This window comes from Apaloderma vittatum, unplaced genomic scaffold (assembly GCF_000703405.1).
Source record: "Apaloderma vittatum isolate BGI_N311 unplaced genomic scaffold, ASM70340v1 scaffold7127, whole genome shotgun sequence".
NCBI lineage: Eukaryota > Metazoa > Chordata > Aves > Trogoniformes > Trogonidae > Apaloderma > Apaloderma vittatum.
In genome coordinates, this window is record NW_009726633.1 from 16,006 (window position 1) to 32,751 (window position 16,746).

At 37.8% G+C, this 16,746-nt stretch overlaps 1 protein-coding gene across 1 annotated transcript in view; it reads right to left on the reverse strand.

Annotated features, from left to right (window-relative positions):
* Window positions 1-324: 324 nt before the first annotated feature.
* The window catches only part of LOC104276896 (utrophin-like), a gene marked incomplete at its 3' end in the record, with an annotated part of 91,981 nt that continues 75,559 nt past the window's right edge, over window positions 325-16,746 (reverse strand). The window contains 7 exon segments of the mRNA XM_009873361.1: window positions 325-514; window positions 5,466-5,620; window positions 7,973-8,178; window positions 11,622-11,739; window positions 12,945-13,150; window positions 14,709-14,793; window positions 15,914-16,063. Of these exon segments, the coding sequence (XP_009871663.1) occupies window positions 325-514; window positions 5,466-5,620; window positions 7,973-8,178; window positions 11,622-11,739; window positions 12,945-13,150; window positions 14,709-14,793; window positions 15,914-16,063 (1,110 nt within the window).

Below are 16,746 nucleotides of genomic sequence, written 5' to 3' on the forward strand. Positions count from 1 at the left end.
AGAGGGTTTTACTTGGCGGGAGGTAGATTATCCTGGTTCGACAATCACACAACACGAATCGGTACCATCAGGTGTACACTTCCTGAACACAGTCACCCTCCAACGACATTTAAAGAGTACTCAGTGCCACAAATGTCCACAAAACACATATTTCCAACTTTAGGAAGAAAAATCTGCCTCTTTCACACACCTGACTTCTAAAATACTGTCTTCTTTAAACACCTTCCAATAGGCTGCAGGTCACCCCATTCCGCTAGATAGCTTTCCTTTATAACATTTGCTACTGAGAAAAAACATGAATAACAGCGGCGTTTAGTTTCTCACCTGCATCTGCTTTCTGAGTTGCCTTACGCAGGCACTGTCCTGAGCAGTATTCTCTCGCTGGGACGCATCTGCTAGAACATTAACAGTCGTCTCTGCCTCTTGAAGCCACTTGAGGAAGCTCTCCAGATCCTTGTGTGAGGCCTGTACTGCCTTTAGCTCTGTCTCCAAGAAATTCTGCCTATCAACAGCTCTGAAAACAAGACAAGTGTCAGAATATTCCTCCATAACATAAAGCATTACATACGTAATAATGAAAGTACTAAAAGGAAATCTGAAAGTTATCGCTTTTAAGAAACTATACATTTGTCACAGCTTGCTTCATCATTATTTATATCACTCTTTCTCTGGTTATTTTACCTATAGCTACCCACAGATGTTCCAAACTGATTATAAGTGTTGCAGCCCTTTTAAAAAGGCACGTGGAAAAAAAAGTTATTAATTACAAACCTAGCTTTTCTTCTTTGAGTATCACATTTGACATTATCACTCAAACAAGCAGAATAATACACTGCCATCATAACATTCAAGGCATGCTCTACATGCTTAATTCAGAAAAAAATTTTTAAAAGACTGGCAGAATATAGGTCAAATTTTCAATCAATCCAAAAGATCTCTGGTTGGTACAAATGCAAAAGCTTTTGTTCATAAGATGGTTTTCTGAGATGTAAGGACCTCCTTCAAGACCTTTGGATGATATATCATTGATAAGCAACTTCAAAAGACTTTTTAGAAAAAAGACCACATTATACTTATATGTAACAGAACCACTTCTTTCTCATTGAAATGAAACTTGGGAAACGATTATAGTCAACAATTTTAAAAACTCTGATTGATAAAGTTAATTAAAAGCACGACAAGCTAAATTTTTTCCACTTGATGCTGTTATTCTGCAGTATTCCTTTTCCCAAAATCAGGACAAAAGAAAGAAATAAGCTGTCCTACACCAGCACATTGTACAGAAATCCCTAACAGGGCTACTATCTAGAATGCTACTGCTAAGTAAGTGAGAAATTCAATTTCATTTTCACATCAAACACTAACCATATTGTAAGATTTCACGCATAAAAGCAGTATTTAATTTCAAGTAAGACAAGGCCAAACCACTCAGCATTTGATATTTTCATATGAATTGAACATGTTTCTCCAGACAGGCCCATTAAATGCATGTCTTCTCCCTTCTCCTGTTCTACTTAGGCTTTCTCTCCTTGCCGTGCTGTGGCAAAAGTACAGCTCAGCAGTATTGGGGAATCACTGTGTTTAGAATTGTGAATTTCAAAGGTACTCAAAATATTCTTTTTAGAAAAGAAGCTGCAGGTGTTCAGTACCATTCAGAACAACATTTCAAGCAGGTATTCTAGTTTATTAGCACATCAGAACAGACAGATGCAAGGAAAAGTTGTTTTCCTTCAAGGGCCATAAGAAAATCTCATGCAACTCCAATTCTGCCAAGCTTACATTCCTAAATATCAGCATAACAAACTGAATTTTCTAGAGACTACTTGCAAAAAGACAGTGTTATAACCCTCACTTTAGGGCTTTAAGTCTTATGTTACTTGTTAATAACTGCTTTATCTAAACTAAGACTGCATGAATCATTCCTGACTTCATGCTTGCCCAGGTTTTGGCTACCAGTAAATGACTGGCAGGGCAAAAAGCCTTCATTCTTGCTTCTCGCTTGAAGCTCTGGAATGCTTCGCCCATCCCAACAGAAATAATAAATAGCATGCTAGGGATTACAAATGGTTTGATAGATATTGCCTAGGAAAGATAATAAGCACCAGCTCAAAAATTAGAGCACACTAAGGAACTGCGAGAAAAATATAAAGTAAAAGCAGTTGTGAGCTCTGACTTCAAAACCCTTTCCCTCTGCAGGAATTTTCTTCCCTAGCAGGGGTTTAAGGCCAAAGGTGGAAGAACAGGAGTGACAACAGGAAGAACAGACTGGTAATAAAGGTGACCTTCAAAGAAAAATAAAAGCCCCAAAGGATGAAACACCAAGTGACCCAGATATTTAAGTCTAAGCACTGATGTACTAGATGGAAATTGAGACAATCTGAACTTTGTAGCTAAAAACATTCCTTGGAGAATGTAGTCTTCAGCCTAAAGTTTTAATTTCTCAAATTTTCTGCTTGGTTGAAAATAAAGGGAAGAATAATATCCTATTACAGTCACACTGCTGTCATAATATTTGAATTAAAGCCGAAAATCATTCCTTTCACTACATACGTACTCCAGCAGCATAAATTACTAGATTTACAACTAATGTTCTAAGGTTATAAGAGTGATTTTAAAGAGGACCTGCACAGCAGTAGCAAGAAACACTTCTACAGAACAGATGCAAATACTTTCACTTCCTTTCACTAAAGGAGGCCACAAATGTAGAATAGAAAATGACGGAGAATTCTGTACTGCAGATTAATAACTACCCCATGCTATAAAAAGATGTCTTGGATTTTCAGAGATTTTTAGTATAATTAGAACAGCCTGAAAAGACAGAAGGTCCTTCCAGGATGTAAGAACTAAATGTAAAGTGAAGCTGGAGAGTCCTTTACAAATGCAGTTAACTTCACTCAATGCAGTGACAGATTCTATTAGCAAAGACACATCCAAGAAAAATAAAACTGTAACTCTACTATTTAAGTTTTCATGGCACTGTTTCAACTTCCTGTCCCATCCAAATATTTTTTCACATTTAAACTAAGAACCTGCAATGCATACAACTGTGTGATCAAAATAAAGTCAGAAAATAACATCTGAGACAGTACAGACAGCAATAACAATTCATTACTGAGGCAGCAAAACCACCCAGACTTGCTACAGTTTCACCCCAAAGCATAAAATAAGAACGTAAACAGCCGCTGGGCAGAGTATCCAATTTGCACAATGTCAAACTGGGCAGCTTGAACCTCTTAATGCCAACAGTTTTAAAATAAGCTCCTTCAATGTTACACACTATGGCTACGGTCCTCCTGGTAGCGTTCTCGTGCTATTCAGCACTGTGATTCTCCCAGGTGATGTTACTAACGGCCCCTTCCACACCCTCCAAGTACAGAACAAACTGGTATTCTAAAGCATTATGCTTTAAATACAGATCTGTGCTTATAGAAGCCATAGGGCCACATGTGTGCTCCATGCACAATCCCTGTATGTCCCAAGATCTGCCACATGAAGTAAGCCTTGTTGCTCAAGGTTCACTAGTACTTCTATTTAATGCATCTAAAGCATTCCCACAAAAAGTGCTTTCACTGTACATTCACCCCTTTCAATTCTACTCTGTTGATCCATGGTGTTACATTGAGCAGGTCCACACTCTGGAAGTACCTGGCTCTCGGAGCTCTCCTTTATATTCTGAACTCATTCAAAAAAACAAAGCAGACCTCATCTTCCTAAGGCTGCAGACTGCAAAATAGTAGCCTAGGTGATAATTGAGGAGCTTCAGGTATACACAACAAAATGCAACTGCTTATTATTCCAGACTTTAAGTAGATTCAAAAAATAATCAGAAGCTTCCAGGCAGGAGCTCTTCTTTCTGATCACCTGTTCTGAGTGGTGGGCAGTTTTATGCCAGTTCTAGTCAAAACACTGCAAAGTTGGAATATGAATGAGACTACTACAGAGTTGCAGCCTACTGTTACTGCTCATGCAACAAGGAGCTGTTTCCCCTCACCCTCTAACTGCACTGTCATCCCCAGGTGTCATCATGATATTGGGATGAAGTCAATGGTATTTTTTGAAAAAATTATTAGTTTACTTTGAGGAAAAAAAAGGATGATCTAATGGTGAAAATGCTGCAGTCCTTAATCTTAATGCAAAAGAATGGTCAGTAAGGGTCATTTTGGGAGATGACCTCATCACTATGACCTAATTTAGTAAAAGTAGAAGGAAAAATCCAAGGAAGTTTTGTCATATGCAAAAGCCCTTCCCACATTCTACTGGAAGTTTTCTGAAAAAAAAAAAAAGAAAAACAACCACAGAAAAAGTTGTCTACATCATGTAGAATAATGAAGTAATACTTTTCTCACTCAAAAAAATCCTATCTTATGTCTCAAAGCATTTAGACATCAACAAATTTTTGTTCTCTCAAATAATCACATGGAAAGAGCCATACAAAGTTTTGCCTACTTTGTACCTCATCTCTCAATGGACATAATCAGGAAACCAGCTGCCACATCAAAAGTACAAAAGGACAGAAGTACCACTTTCCTTCAAAGAAGCATAAAAAGACATTCTGCTCTGCTTCCCTCATTACCTGCTTCTTGCCACCACGAATTTCTCCTCCTCTCAATCTGCAGGATATAATATCAACTTGAGAGGCTTTATTACCTACAATTTTTATTCCCTTAGCTGACATCTCATTACAAAAGCAGTTGCCCCTTTTACATGCACATATATGCACGCGTATATACAGAATTTGGTTGTCACCTCCCCCACTTCCATATACATAGGATCAGTTTTCTCTTACTCTGACTACAAAGCATATCATCTTTTAAGCTGCAGGCACTGAGTCAGACACTATTCTAAATGTTAATTGTCTGTCAAATGCAAAAAAGAACTTCTGTAGAGATTAGATTACCTTGCAGGAAAAAATATTATGCATAGGTATTTGCAAATATATCTTAATAGAGGATGCCAGAAAGAAGTAAGTTTCAAGTAAGTCTCTGTTCCTACAGATCAAGTATTTTCTAGATAGGAGTGCTGGAAGCATTGCAGTCGGGAACCCAAAGCCCAGCCCCAGTGAGGAACATTTCTGTTAGATGAAAGGCCATAACGTATTAATGCATTGGAAGACCAAGCTGAATACTTACAGCCTTATGAAAAGAAAGCACAGCAACAAACCGTAAATACATAAAGCATACCAGCATCAAGGAACAAGAGAGGAACTGCTCAAAGACATTTAGAATAAGGGTTTCTTTTACCCTTAAAAAAACCCAATACATGAATAGGAAGTCATGGAGAAGCTCTCTATAGCGCACCACAGGAACTTCAATCAGCAAAACTCAAAACATCTTCACTCTAATTGACTGAATTATCCACAGTAGCCCTAAAAGCTGTAGTAAAGCAGAGACAGCAGTGCACATGTATACACAGGGTATAGGTTTAAGATACAAACAGCTACATATGGAGTGAAACCTTGTAATTACCTTTGGTTCAGATTAACCCAGCAAGTGTTCATTTGGTCAGTGGTTTCCTTCACCCGCCTCGTGTCATCATCACGATACTCTCGAAGAAGTTTATTGGAAAGATCGTTGAATGCAGCTACTGTGATGTCACCTCTATGCAAATCCTGCACTAACAACTAAAAAAGCAATTTGAGAATAAGACAGAGAAAAATAAAAAACAGACTAATTTTCATATTACACATTTCATCTTATTAGAAAACCCATCTTTTCTGCTTTTACATGCAGATTTTTTTATCCTGAAGAAAAACTTTAAAATCTATAGATAGTAAATGCCCTGACAATGAACCAATCAAAATGTACATAGATGAGGAAAAATTGGATTTGCCAAAACCACTAAAGACTAGAAGAAAATCCTCCTGTGTTTTTTAATGGCAAAAGAAGTAAAAACACTTCCATATTTTCCGTAGCATGAATAACTTTTATTTGCCATAACAGCGATACAAACAGCAGCTAAATGTGGCACAAATGAAGTGTGCAGCGTGAGAATTCGATTTCATTGTTTTGTGGGGTTTTCTGGTTTTAGAAGAAGAAAAATATATTAGATATGTTTGCTTATTATGGCAGGATATTCATAAGGGACCTCAACTTTACAGAATCCTGAACTCAGGATTATTTTTAAATTAAAATATTTGCCTACATATACGCTCAGTTTCATCTCACGATCTCTGTACTACGTGTTTGGGCACCAGCTTACTTTTACCAAAGAAAACAAAGCAGACCTAATAGTCCATTTCCGATCCACTGCTCATGTAGAGAAAGACAATTAAAAGCACACTATTAAACAGTTTACTGAAATAGCTATGGATCAGTGAGGAATTCTCACAATCATATTCACTGCTTCTTTCCATATCCAGCTGCAGCTCTACATTGTCCCTTTGTGAGTATCATAGAATGGTTTGGGCTGGCAAGGACCTTAAAGATCATAGATATTGTTTAGGGGTGAACTTTGCTAAGTAGCGTTAATGGTTGGACTCGATGATCCCAAGGGTCTTTTCCAATCTGAATGATTCTATGATCACAGAATGTGTTGCGCTGGAAGGGACCTTTAAAGGTCATCTAGTCCAACCTCACCTGCAGTGAGCAGGGACATCTTTAACTAGATCACGTTGCTTAGAGTCCCATCAAGTCTGACCTTGAATGTCTTCAGGGATGGGGCCTCCACCACCTCTCCGGGCAACCTGCTCCAGTGTTTCACCACTCTCACAGAAAAGAACTTTTTTCTAGCATCTAATCTAAATCTACCCTGATCTAGTTTAAAACCATTGTCCTTCATCCTGTCACACATTCTTGTAAACAATCTCTCCCCAGCTTTCCTGTAGGTCCCCCTTCACAAACTGGAAGGCCACTATAACATCTCCCTGAGCCTTCTCTTCTCCAGGCTGAACAACCCCAACTCACTCAGCCTGTCCTTGTAGGAGAGGTGCTCCAGCCCTTTGATCATTTTTGTGGCACTCCCCTGGACCCGTTCCAACAAGTCCACATCCTTCTTGTGTTGACCATCTAGTTCAAACTCCTCTGCCACGGGCAGGGACAGGTTGCTCAAAGCCCCATCCAGCCTTGCCCTGAACACTTTCTGGGAGGGGGCAGCCACAACTTCTCCAGGCAACCTGTTCCAGTGTCTCACCACCCTCACAGTGAAGAATTTATTCCTAATATCTAATCTAAATCTGCTCTCTTTCAGCTTGAAACCATTACCATTCATCGTATCACTATACTCCTTGATAAAGAGTCCCTAATAAAGTGTGTGTGTGTATATATATATACGCACACACACTTTTTAAAAATCTATTATAGCTCTCTTCTAAATACTGCACTGACAGGAGTCTGTTCTTGCTGATTTGCCTCCAGTTCTCATCCTGTGCCACCAGCAACCTGCCCTTTTTCTGACAGCCAGCAGGACAAAGGACATCAGACTTATTGATTTATCACAGCAGGTTTGCTGTGATATGAAAAGCAGCAAAGATTATATGGGATTGGAAAAAAAAAAAAAGGCATTTAATAGACCTGGCACCCATCAGAAGTGAAATTCAGGATAATTTTAAATAACTCGGTCCATCCCTGGATTTACTGAATGACTGTTAATAAGTTTCTATGAAGTACGACATGCTACATACTGTGACTGTACAATTAAACTTTTATTAGTCTGAGATTCAAGGGTTTTGCATAATACCATTTGTTTGATGTTATGCTATACTGGTTTCAACTACACTTACAAAAAGACACACATGTAGACATGCCACCTGCTTCCCTCCCAGAAAGCAATTCTCAGGAAGTCTGAGAAATATATAATCTTAAAAATACAGAGAGTTTATAATGTATCATGTCTAAAGAGAGACAGAATTGCCAAATCAGTCCTACAACTGAACTGTGTATTTCCACATCGATTGAATCGAGTAGCATTACATAGACTGGGGAGTCCAGTAAATAAAAATAAACAAACAAATAAATAAAACATTAGATAGTCTTACTTTGTTATCTGAAATCTGCTTGGAAAGCGTCTCTTTTGGGGCCTGCAGGAGCATACGCAGACGGATCTCGCACTGCTCCATGAGGTGCTCCATTTCTTGCCTCTGCTCATCCCACTGCACGCTGTCTGTCAGCATGTACTTCAGCTGCTGCTGCCGCACCTCCACGCCGTGCTGGGTATTGTCCCATTGGTTCTTCACCTTCTCCACTGTGGAGGACAATACAGTCTCATTAAAAACCTTCGCCAAACAAACAAGTAGCCATAACTACCATGCAATTGTCAGGACAAGAAGCAATAATATAATTTTTTCTCAAATACAGCAGTTTCCATATTCAGCATTTTAGTTCCCTGCATAGTTTACACATTCGCATGAAAAATGCAGGTGTTTGTGTACCTTTTGTTTAACTGGGTCAGCATACAAGTAACAAATACTATTTGTGGAACATTTCAAAGGCTTTTTTTTACTTTTTAAGCGCGCGCATGTGAGAAGAAAATCTGCTGCAGCTGCACAGCAGAGATATGCCAGCAGCAGAGCTCCAAGGAGCACTATTTTAAGGTGGTGGCTATACCAGCCATGGCTATACATGGTCATCTTTGCACATCTGCAACTTAAACCAGTGTAGATAAACACATAAATAAACACATATTCTTTACATCTGGATAGCTTGTAAGAAGTGAAACAAGCTCTCCAGACCATGGGGTGTTGAAGGCAGTCTAGTGACATCTGTACTAGAAATTTGGACAAGGCAGATGCACTCTAGTAACAACCTTCTTCAACATTTTCATTCTACCACAGGTTTCTACAAGCTTATGTAGATTACACAGCAGAACAAAGAAGTTGTTCACACTCCATTTCCTTCAAGTATCTCATTGCTCTCTTTAAGTTACACGAGATGATCGACAAGCAGGCGATGATCGACAAGGGTGAAAAAGACAACATGACAAGAGCCTAGGACAGAAAATATTGTGCCTGGGAAAGCAGTAAATCTGCCTTTGGAGAGAAATGAGTAGTATCATACCTTTTTCTTAATACTTACAGGCCATAAAAAAGCATATTACTTGAAAGTCTATAGAGGTGGGAACAGGTTTGCCTATTACCTGTCATGACAGTTATTAGGAACACATTATATCATTAGAACTAAAGAGTAAAAAAAGCAAATGTAAAAAAGCAAACAAAAAAATCCTAAACTGGATTTCTTGAATGTATCTGTACTCTGAGCAACAACAGGTAGGCAGTGTGTAACGCATCTTAGTAATAAATCTGCAATTTTATTAGAAAACTAACATACTTGATAATCAGGTCACTTTAGTCTTCCATTAAGTAAAAATGCCAAAGGTGCTAAAGCTAAAACCACTTAAGTGAACTTTAGCCTTTGCATTCTGCTGTGGCTTTTTTGTTTAGTTGGGTTTTGGTATTTGAGGGGGAGTTACTCTTTACAATAATACAAAGGCATTATGTTTGGTCCGTTTGGGAAGATCTCCTTAATACATTCAGCAACATTCTATTCAGTTTCACAAAGCTCTGAAAGACTGTAGCAGCAAAGGCCATTCATCAGAGTAACTGTATTACTGGTGGACAATCCCAATAATCTCTGCAATACAGAAGCATCAATTTCAATCCACGGGCAACTTTTGGATTAATTTTCAGGCATGACATAGGTCATGCTGAATAAGAACCTAGAAGAAAGCTTCAGTAGTCCAACAGCAAATAATAGTATGTCTTATTTAAAAAAAAAAAAAGTCACTACATCAGATAAAGAGTAAGTTCAAAGGAAATCAGCAGCTGTGGTGAGAGCACTGCAGTTTTACCAAAAGAGCAAAAGCAAAAACAGCAGGAGAGAAGAAAAGCTATAACCCTATGTGTTGGCTAATTAACTGCAGCAAAAAAAGCTCTTTAAGCATGTAGGCTCTCCCCACAAAGCAGAACGAAAAAAATAACCCTGAGAAAAGAGCTGCCTGCAATAGAAACTTGACTAAAATGGATAGCTATTCAATGTTTACATAGGACTATTATAGAAGGCATATTTCTTGATATATTTTCCATATTAAAGGCCAGGATTGGCCTTACTCTCTGTACCGTTGATACATCCTCCACTAAAAAAAGGAGAGAAAAATAGTGAAACTCTTGGTAGCCTCAGCATGCAGTGAGTTCAATAGGTAGATTCCTAGAAAAAATTGAGAGGCATCAGTCTGGTATCAAAGTTAGAAAGACTGGAAAGAAATCCTGATAAGACTGTTTTTTTATTTCCCAATGTCCATGCAGTAACTGGGAGAGAAGTTCCAGAGAAAGAAGCTGTCTCCGCATTCCCAGTTATTCAAGCCACTATGCTTCACCTAAGAGCACACAGTAGGCCCACAGGACATCAGTATATTCCCCTTAATGTTTAAACAACAAGGCACATAAAGCAATCCCGAGTTTCACTTCTCTTCAGAGACAAAACTTCTCTTTGCAAAAATCATCAGCAATAAAATCTTCTGTTTCCTCATGTTTCATGACAGGTAGCAAAAACTTCAATCACATCTGAGGTATCTACAAGAAACTCCATCCCGGCAGCACACCCAGCTTCTCTGTTCCCATCTCATATGGGTATGATTACACGGGAGCTCGAATTTTCATCATACGGTTCTTTCATTCCTTGTTCACCTTTTTTGAGAAATCAAGAATGTTTTGCAGCTAACCTTGTTGGCTGACTCCCAAGAACTCCGTGGTTACTATTTGCCCTCGACTTTCCACCTGACTCCTAGTTTCAACCAGGTGCAAGACAGGCCCTACAAGTTGCTTCAGCTTCATTGGATCTTACTCCCCTGCCAATCCATAGCTCCTCTGAGTTTTCAGCAGCAAATGCCACCTCATTAGACCCTTTAACATAACTGTGGGCTTTTTATCTGATCTCATCTCATTATTTAAGCAATTCTTAAGGACACCAAAGAAATTTGTGCAGATGTAGTAAAGGACAACTGCATTGCAAAGGAGATAAGGAAATATACTTTTCTATTTTTAGCAAGTGGCAAAACTTAAGAGTTCAAAGAATGCATTGTCTCTTAGTTTCTAATTGTGTCAGTTGTATGTTTTCTTTCCTTAAGCATCAGTTGGCTTATTTCCTTAAGAACCAGTAAAAAAAATTTCAGCGCACATGTAGACCTTTATACTGGAAACTCAATATTCAAGTATCTATCAGTGACTTAAAAGTTCTCTTAACTCTCAGGCAATGACTTTGAAAGTACATACAAAAAGTTTTTGTCCCAAGTCAACACATTCATGCTTTTCGCTAACTGTCCAGTGCATCATGGTTCAACAAAAACAAATATACACAGTTAGTTCCTTCTACCAGTAAATAAAAAAATCCCCATCTCCAAGTCTGTGGCTGTCAAGTAACTCAAATTCATCATAAGATATTTTAAAATCACAGAAAAACATGTTGACCTTTGTACTTGAAAAAATAGCCTGTCAAGAAAACAAGTGGCAGTTCTTGCTTCAGGAATTTTCATTAGATTGTTAGAGTGAAAGCCACTTAACTGCTAAGTTTGCATTTTGTTTAAGGAAGGCAACTTCAGCTAGGCTTAAGATCCGAAGCATAAGAAAAAGACATGAAGATTTTTTTACTGCCATGGAAACAATGTATTTGCAAACACAGAATGGAGAAACTTACATTTTTCTGTGATCACTGTCCTGATGTCTGAACTGGAAGTTTTATTTTTCAAATTCTGAGCCAACGTAAAAACAGAATCAAGTTGAGGGTGTCGCTGGTCCAAATCTGCCTTTGTTATCTGTTGAGAATTAGGATATGATTTTTAAGTCCAAAAAGCGGAATTTAGTTAATGTCATCTGTATTATTCATAGATACAACAAAATATGTATGTGTCACCACAAGTAGATCGCTAATTTCATCATTATTGTAACCCTTGAATTGTCACAGTATTACAGCACTGCTTTAAAAAGCAAAAATGTTATGAATTACAGTTACTGAAAACCCAGATGTGAAGGTTAAGCTGTACAAACCACACAGTTACCACAATGTTGTGGTTAAACCATGACACACAGTCATCACACAATATTTTCCACTATCTACTTTTCACTCTTCCATAAGTTATTTTCCTCTTAACAAGCTCTGATCATTTATATATGGAAAGAGGCAGGGAATGAGAGAGAGATGGAGAAGGAAAAGAACAGAGGAACAATCCGACTGTACTGTACAAATGAAGTTATCTCACTACACCAGTGTACCAGAAGCCCACACTACAAGCGTTATAGAGTTAAAAAGGAAGTGTTTCCAAAGTTATCCTACATCACATTAATCTTTCAAGTTCCAGATAATGTTAGACAGCTTCAGAAACAGTTTAGCACTTGTTTAGCCTGCAGCTTTTACTCTACAGTTACTTATGTTAATTGATATCAAGTCAAATAAAGTGAACCTTAATGATAGCATACATCTCGTAAATACTGCCCTTAGACACGGCTCAGCATAGCACGAGCTATCAACAGAAACAAACCTTTACATCATAAGCATTTATATTACAACTTTTTTAATCACTTTAGCGTGTCTCTGGAAATCAGTTCAGTCTAACTCTAACACAAAAAAATGCATTAGAAACCCCTAAAGGGTGGATCATAAAGTTCATCCTTTAGGCAAATATGAAGCTGCTCCAAAGTCTTTAGCATAAGCTATCCATACATTCCCTAACATATGTCATTTTCAGGAGGTATCCACTATATGCTTTAAACAAAAAAAAAATAGCAGTGCCCAGCTCATACAGGGACACAGAAATTAAGGAAGCAGAAAGGAGTGCAGTAATGACAGCATTTAAAGTGTAATTTTCAAGTTATGCATTTACTACACTCAGTTTTTTGTTGGGTTTGTTTTGATGTTTGGTTTTTTAATTTTATTTGATGCATATAATTTCTTTACTGAATGTGCAAGCTATTAAAGCATGAGCCAATTTTCCAGTTCACTACCCTTCATAAAAACCCGTACTTTCATTCGTGCAATAGTCCGAGTGATCTCTTCAGTATTTCCCACGGTGACTATGTTTGACTTGAGCATCTGGTCAATCAATACCAGCCAGTCAGCCAGCTCAGTTGTAGTTTTATCCAGATCAGCAGGTGCAGAAAGTTCCAAACCCTGCTGAGACTGAACAGGAATTTCCAACGAAGAAGATACTAGCACCACCTTTTGGACATCTGAAACAAAGTTTGGGTTTTTTTGTTAAAGAAGAATCTCATGGTCACACGTGCAACTGTGGGAGTTACAGGGTTGGCTTTTTTTGTAACTCTTATAAATATGCAACAGTATCTCCAGAGAAAGCACCGCAGAAATTGCATTTGAGGCATTTAAACTAGCAGAAATTAAGTAATCAGACTTTCCTTTTGCCTTTTTTTTTTTTAAAGGCCATTAATTATTTCACTGCATGCCAAAGATTCACACAAATGGTTCAGCCTAAATACAAAACAAAAAGAAAACTTGCAAAGGCAAAATGACATTAAATCTAGTGGAGTAAGGATAAACACTGACATGAAAGGGAATTGACCCTTATTAAGGACAACAAAAAACAATCCTTTCATCCAAGATAAATGTTTCAAATTATCATCCTCACTTTTTTATTACGCGGCAGAAAACTCTTCCCTACTATTGGCTCAGAATTCACTTAAGGACGAGAAAGTTGAGTTACTGCAATAGACAACTGCCCTGAGATGGGACAGATGCCCACTAGCTCAGCACCATCATTTCCATCTTTTTCACCTGACACTGCAAAGAAGAGAGGAATAAGCCAAACATTAAGATTCACTCCAGAAGCTGTGTGTGGTTCTGTTGTAGTTCCAAGAGAACACTAAGTTAAATCAAGCTGGAGCACGAATATTACACACTTGCCTCAAGCAATGAAATAGAGGAGCTTTGCTTAAACACCTTGTATGAACGAAAAACAAGCTGAATCAAGGTTTTGAAAGGCTTAAAAGTTGCTTTTCCTCCTTTAACTTTGTTTACTGCTGCTGAAGGAAAAAAAATAGTTAATTTTCCTGAAGTTCAAGTTGCAAATTCTTTCAGGCAAGGGCTATCTCTATATTTTATAGAGTTTTGTAAAAAGTGGAGCTGCACATCTTGTTTACACTCTGTATCTGCTGATCTGCCTCCAACAACTTGAAAAGACAACCAGTATCAGTGTCTGATACAAGAACGTATCATATTTAGAGAGCTTCCCCTACAAGATTCAGGAAGACAAGTATCTAGTAGATGAGAAAGACTGTGTCCCCTACTGAGCTGAAAGATACAGAATTGATTTTACAGGACTGCAGAGAATCTGCATGCAGGAGATACTTTACAAACAATTAGCTGCAGGGAAAGCTTCTAGTGGATCTTAATTACTAAAACACATGACTGCAAGGCACAAAAGCACAGGAAACCAGGCTGTCACAAGCATAGCTATTTCAGGTTTTATTCTGTATCTAGTACACTGGCTCCTGAGCAGACAGCCTAAGCTTTACTAAAACATTTCTACATTTCAAAACTCTTAAGGAGAACCCCAAAGGACTCCCTGAATCCTGAACTGCAGAGTGATTTTATCCCTAACCAAATGTTCTCTCCACAGTAACGTGAAGGTAGTTCTAAGTACAGCGACAGACAACATTTCTTCTTTCCACTTGTCTAAGCTCATAGGGAAGGTTTTCCTTTTTGGATTATTTTTGACTGCAAGCAGGATTAAACTCAATACAACCAAGCACAACAGAAGAATTGATCACTCACCAGAAAGCTTTGTCTGTGCAACAAGACGAGATTGCCCAACAAATGCCTCCAATTCTCTCACTCTGTCAGGTACTTCTCTGAACACCTACAGCCCAGCAGAGAGGAATACAAACAGTAAAGACAATCTATACTAACTGCAAGAAAGTAATCACTTACTAGAAGACAAAATATTCAACACTATGCTTGTTAAAATGGCATGCCTCAGATATATTTAAGTAATTTTTTTTAAGGTATCATTTCAACACAATTAAAATGCCAAGAGGTAATCTTAGTGTTATTTCAGCACATTCCATTGTCCTACCTAAATCTTGGAGAGAAATGAACTGTTGTAGACAGGTTGCTTACATATTTTTTTACTGCCTAAGCATCAAAACTCTGACTCATTATTTGAGTACACTTTGAAGGAAAGACGATTCAAAGCATGATTTGTGGCCATCACTGACAGGAAAGTAGAGAAATAGGGAATTAATTTTCCTATAGTAAAGATAAATTTGCCTACTTCGCTTTTTAGAAGTTTTTAAAAGGCAGTGATGGAAATATAATATACAAAGACGGGGGGAAAAAAAATAACATTTTCACGGATGAGTAGACAAAAATACAACTGTACTATCAAAAGCTCCTTTTCTCCAATAAATTTTTAGCTCCCTGATCCATAATTTAATTCTGTTCCTTTTTTACTCGGATCTCCAGACTTTGCTCGGAAAAAAAAAAAAAAATCTGCTTTTACACCAACTGATGAGTTGTTTTCTTCTTGTTTCTAATTTAAAGTAGTTAAAAGAATACCAGACACACAGAGTAAGATTTTCTCATTAAGCTTTACCATAGCTTCATTTCTCTTCCTCTTAACTGCTGCACTCAACCTTCCTACACAAGGATTTATTGTGACTCTCTCAATTTCAAATTAATACATTACTGATTGACTCAAATAAGTGAAAAATTTTTGATCTAGCTGCTAAAAAGAAAACCAAGACAATACAAAAGAAAAACAACAAAAAGCTAAGCTAACTAAACTAACTCGTTCTCACAGAACAATATTCACAAGTGTTTTCATGTGAACACGGATTAGGACATATTTCCTAAATAAATCTGCATGGCTTCCAAGACATTTTACGTACACGTCACAGGTACATGGAAAGAAAAACAGCCCTTCCCAATACACCACTGTATTTTCAACTTCAGGTAATCAATGCTGAAGAAATGCTCACCTTATTCCACCTCACATTGAGGGACTGCAGGCAATCAGAAAGTTGGTCTTTTTCCTGAAGATCAACATTTTTATCCAAAAGCACTTCAGGTTCATTTCTGTTCAGCCATTCCAGTTTGTCTCCCTGTACTTCCACCTCTTCTCTTAAGACCTAAAAGGGGCAAAAAAGAGTATTAGACCAAGAGTTTTACTTCAGTAAAAGGGTAGGAGGAAGCTTTCCTCTAGCTTCGGTATTTAGAAATTTCCGTGGAAACATATAACAGAAAATCTTCAACTTTGTTTTCTATGCGCTACACACAAATCATTAAAATATTTTTCAAATATTGACATTAATTGCTAACTGGAAAATAAAAAACAAATCAAAATCACAAAAAAACTACAAAACTGTGAGCAGTCAAGTTACCTATACAGCTTCAGAGCATGCACACTGATTCTTGTCTCACAAGATACTTCTGTTTGATTAACTCCGGATGTGCCATGTGTATCCAAAAGGAAACACATTGCCAGTTGTTGCTGCATTCTTCTTGCAAGAGATTTAAAAACTGAAGGCCCACTCCTGACATGCATTATGAAAGTACACGGTAGATCACTACAGGTTACTTTACTCTTAAGGATGTGTACTCTAAAGGTATTTAAAACCTAAACATAACCTTACAACTTCATTTTGATCAACCTCCCACAGCCTTCTTTCTCTTTAAACATGAAAATGCAGGTCAAACACTTGGAAAAAAATAAAGCTTCTGCTTGTTCCCACTGACTTTAAATGAACTGTGTTATCATTTACCATTTGTCCACAGATTATAAGCGCTGTGGAGCAGGAATCACAAATTCCAT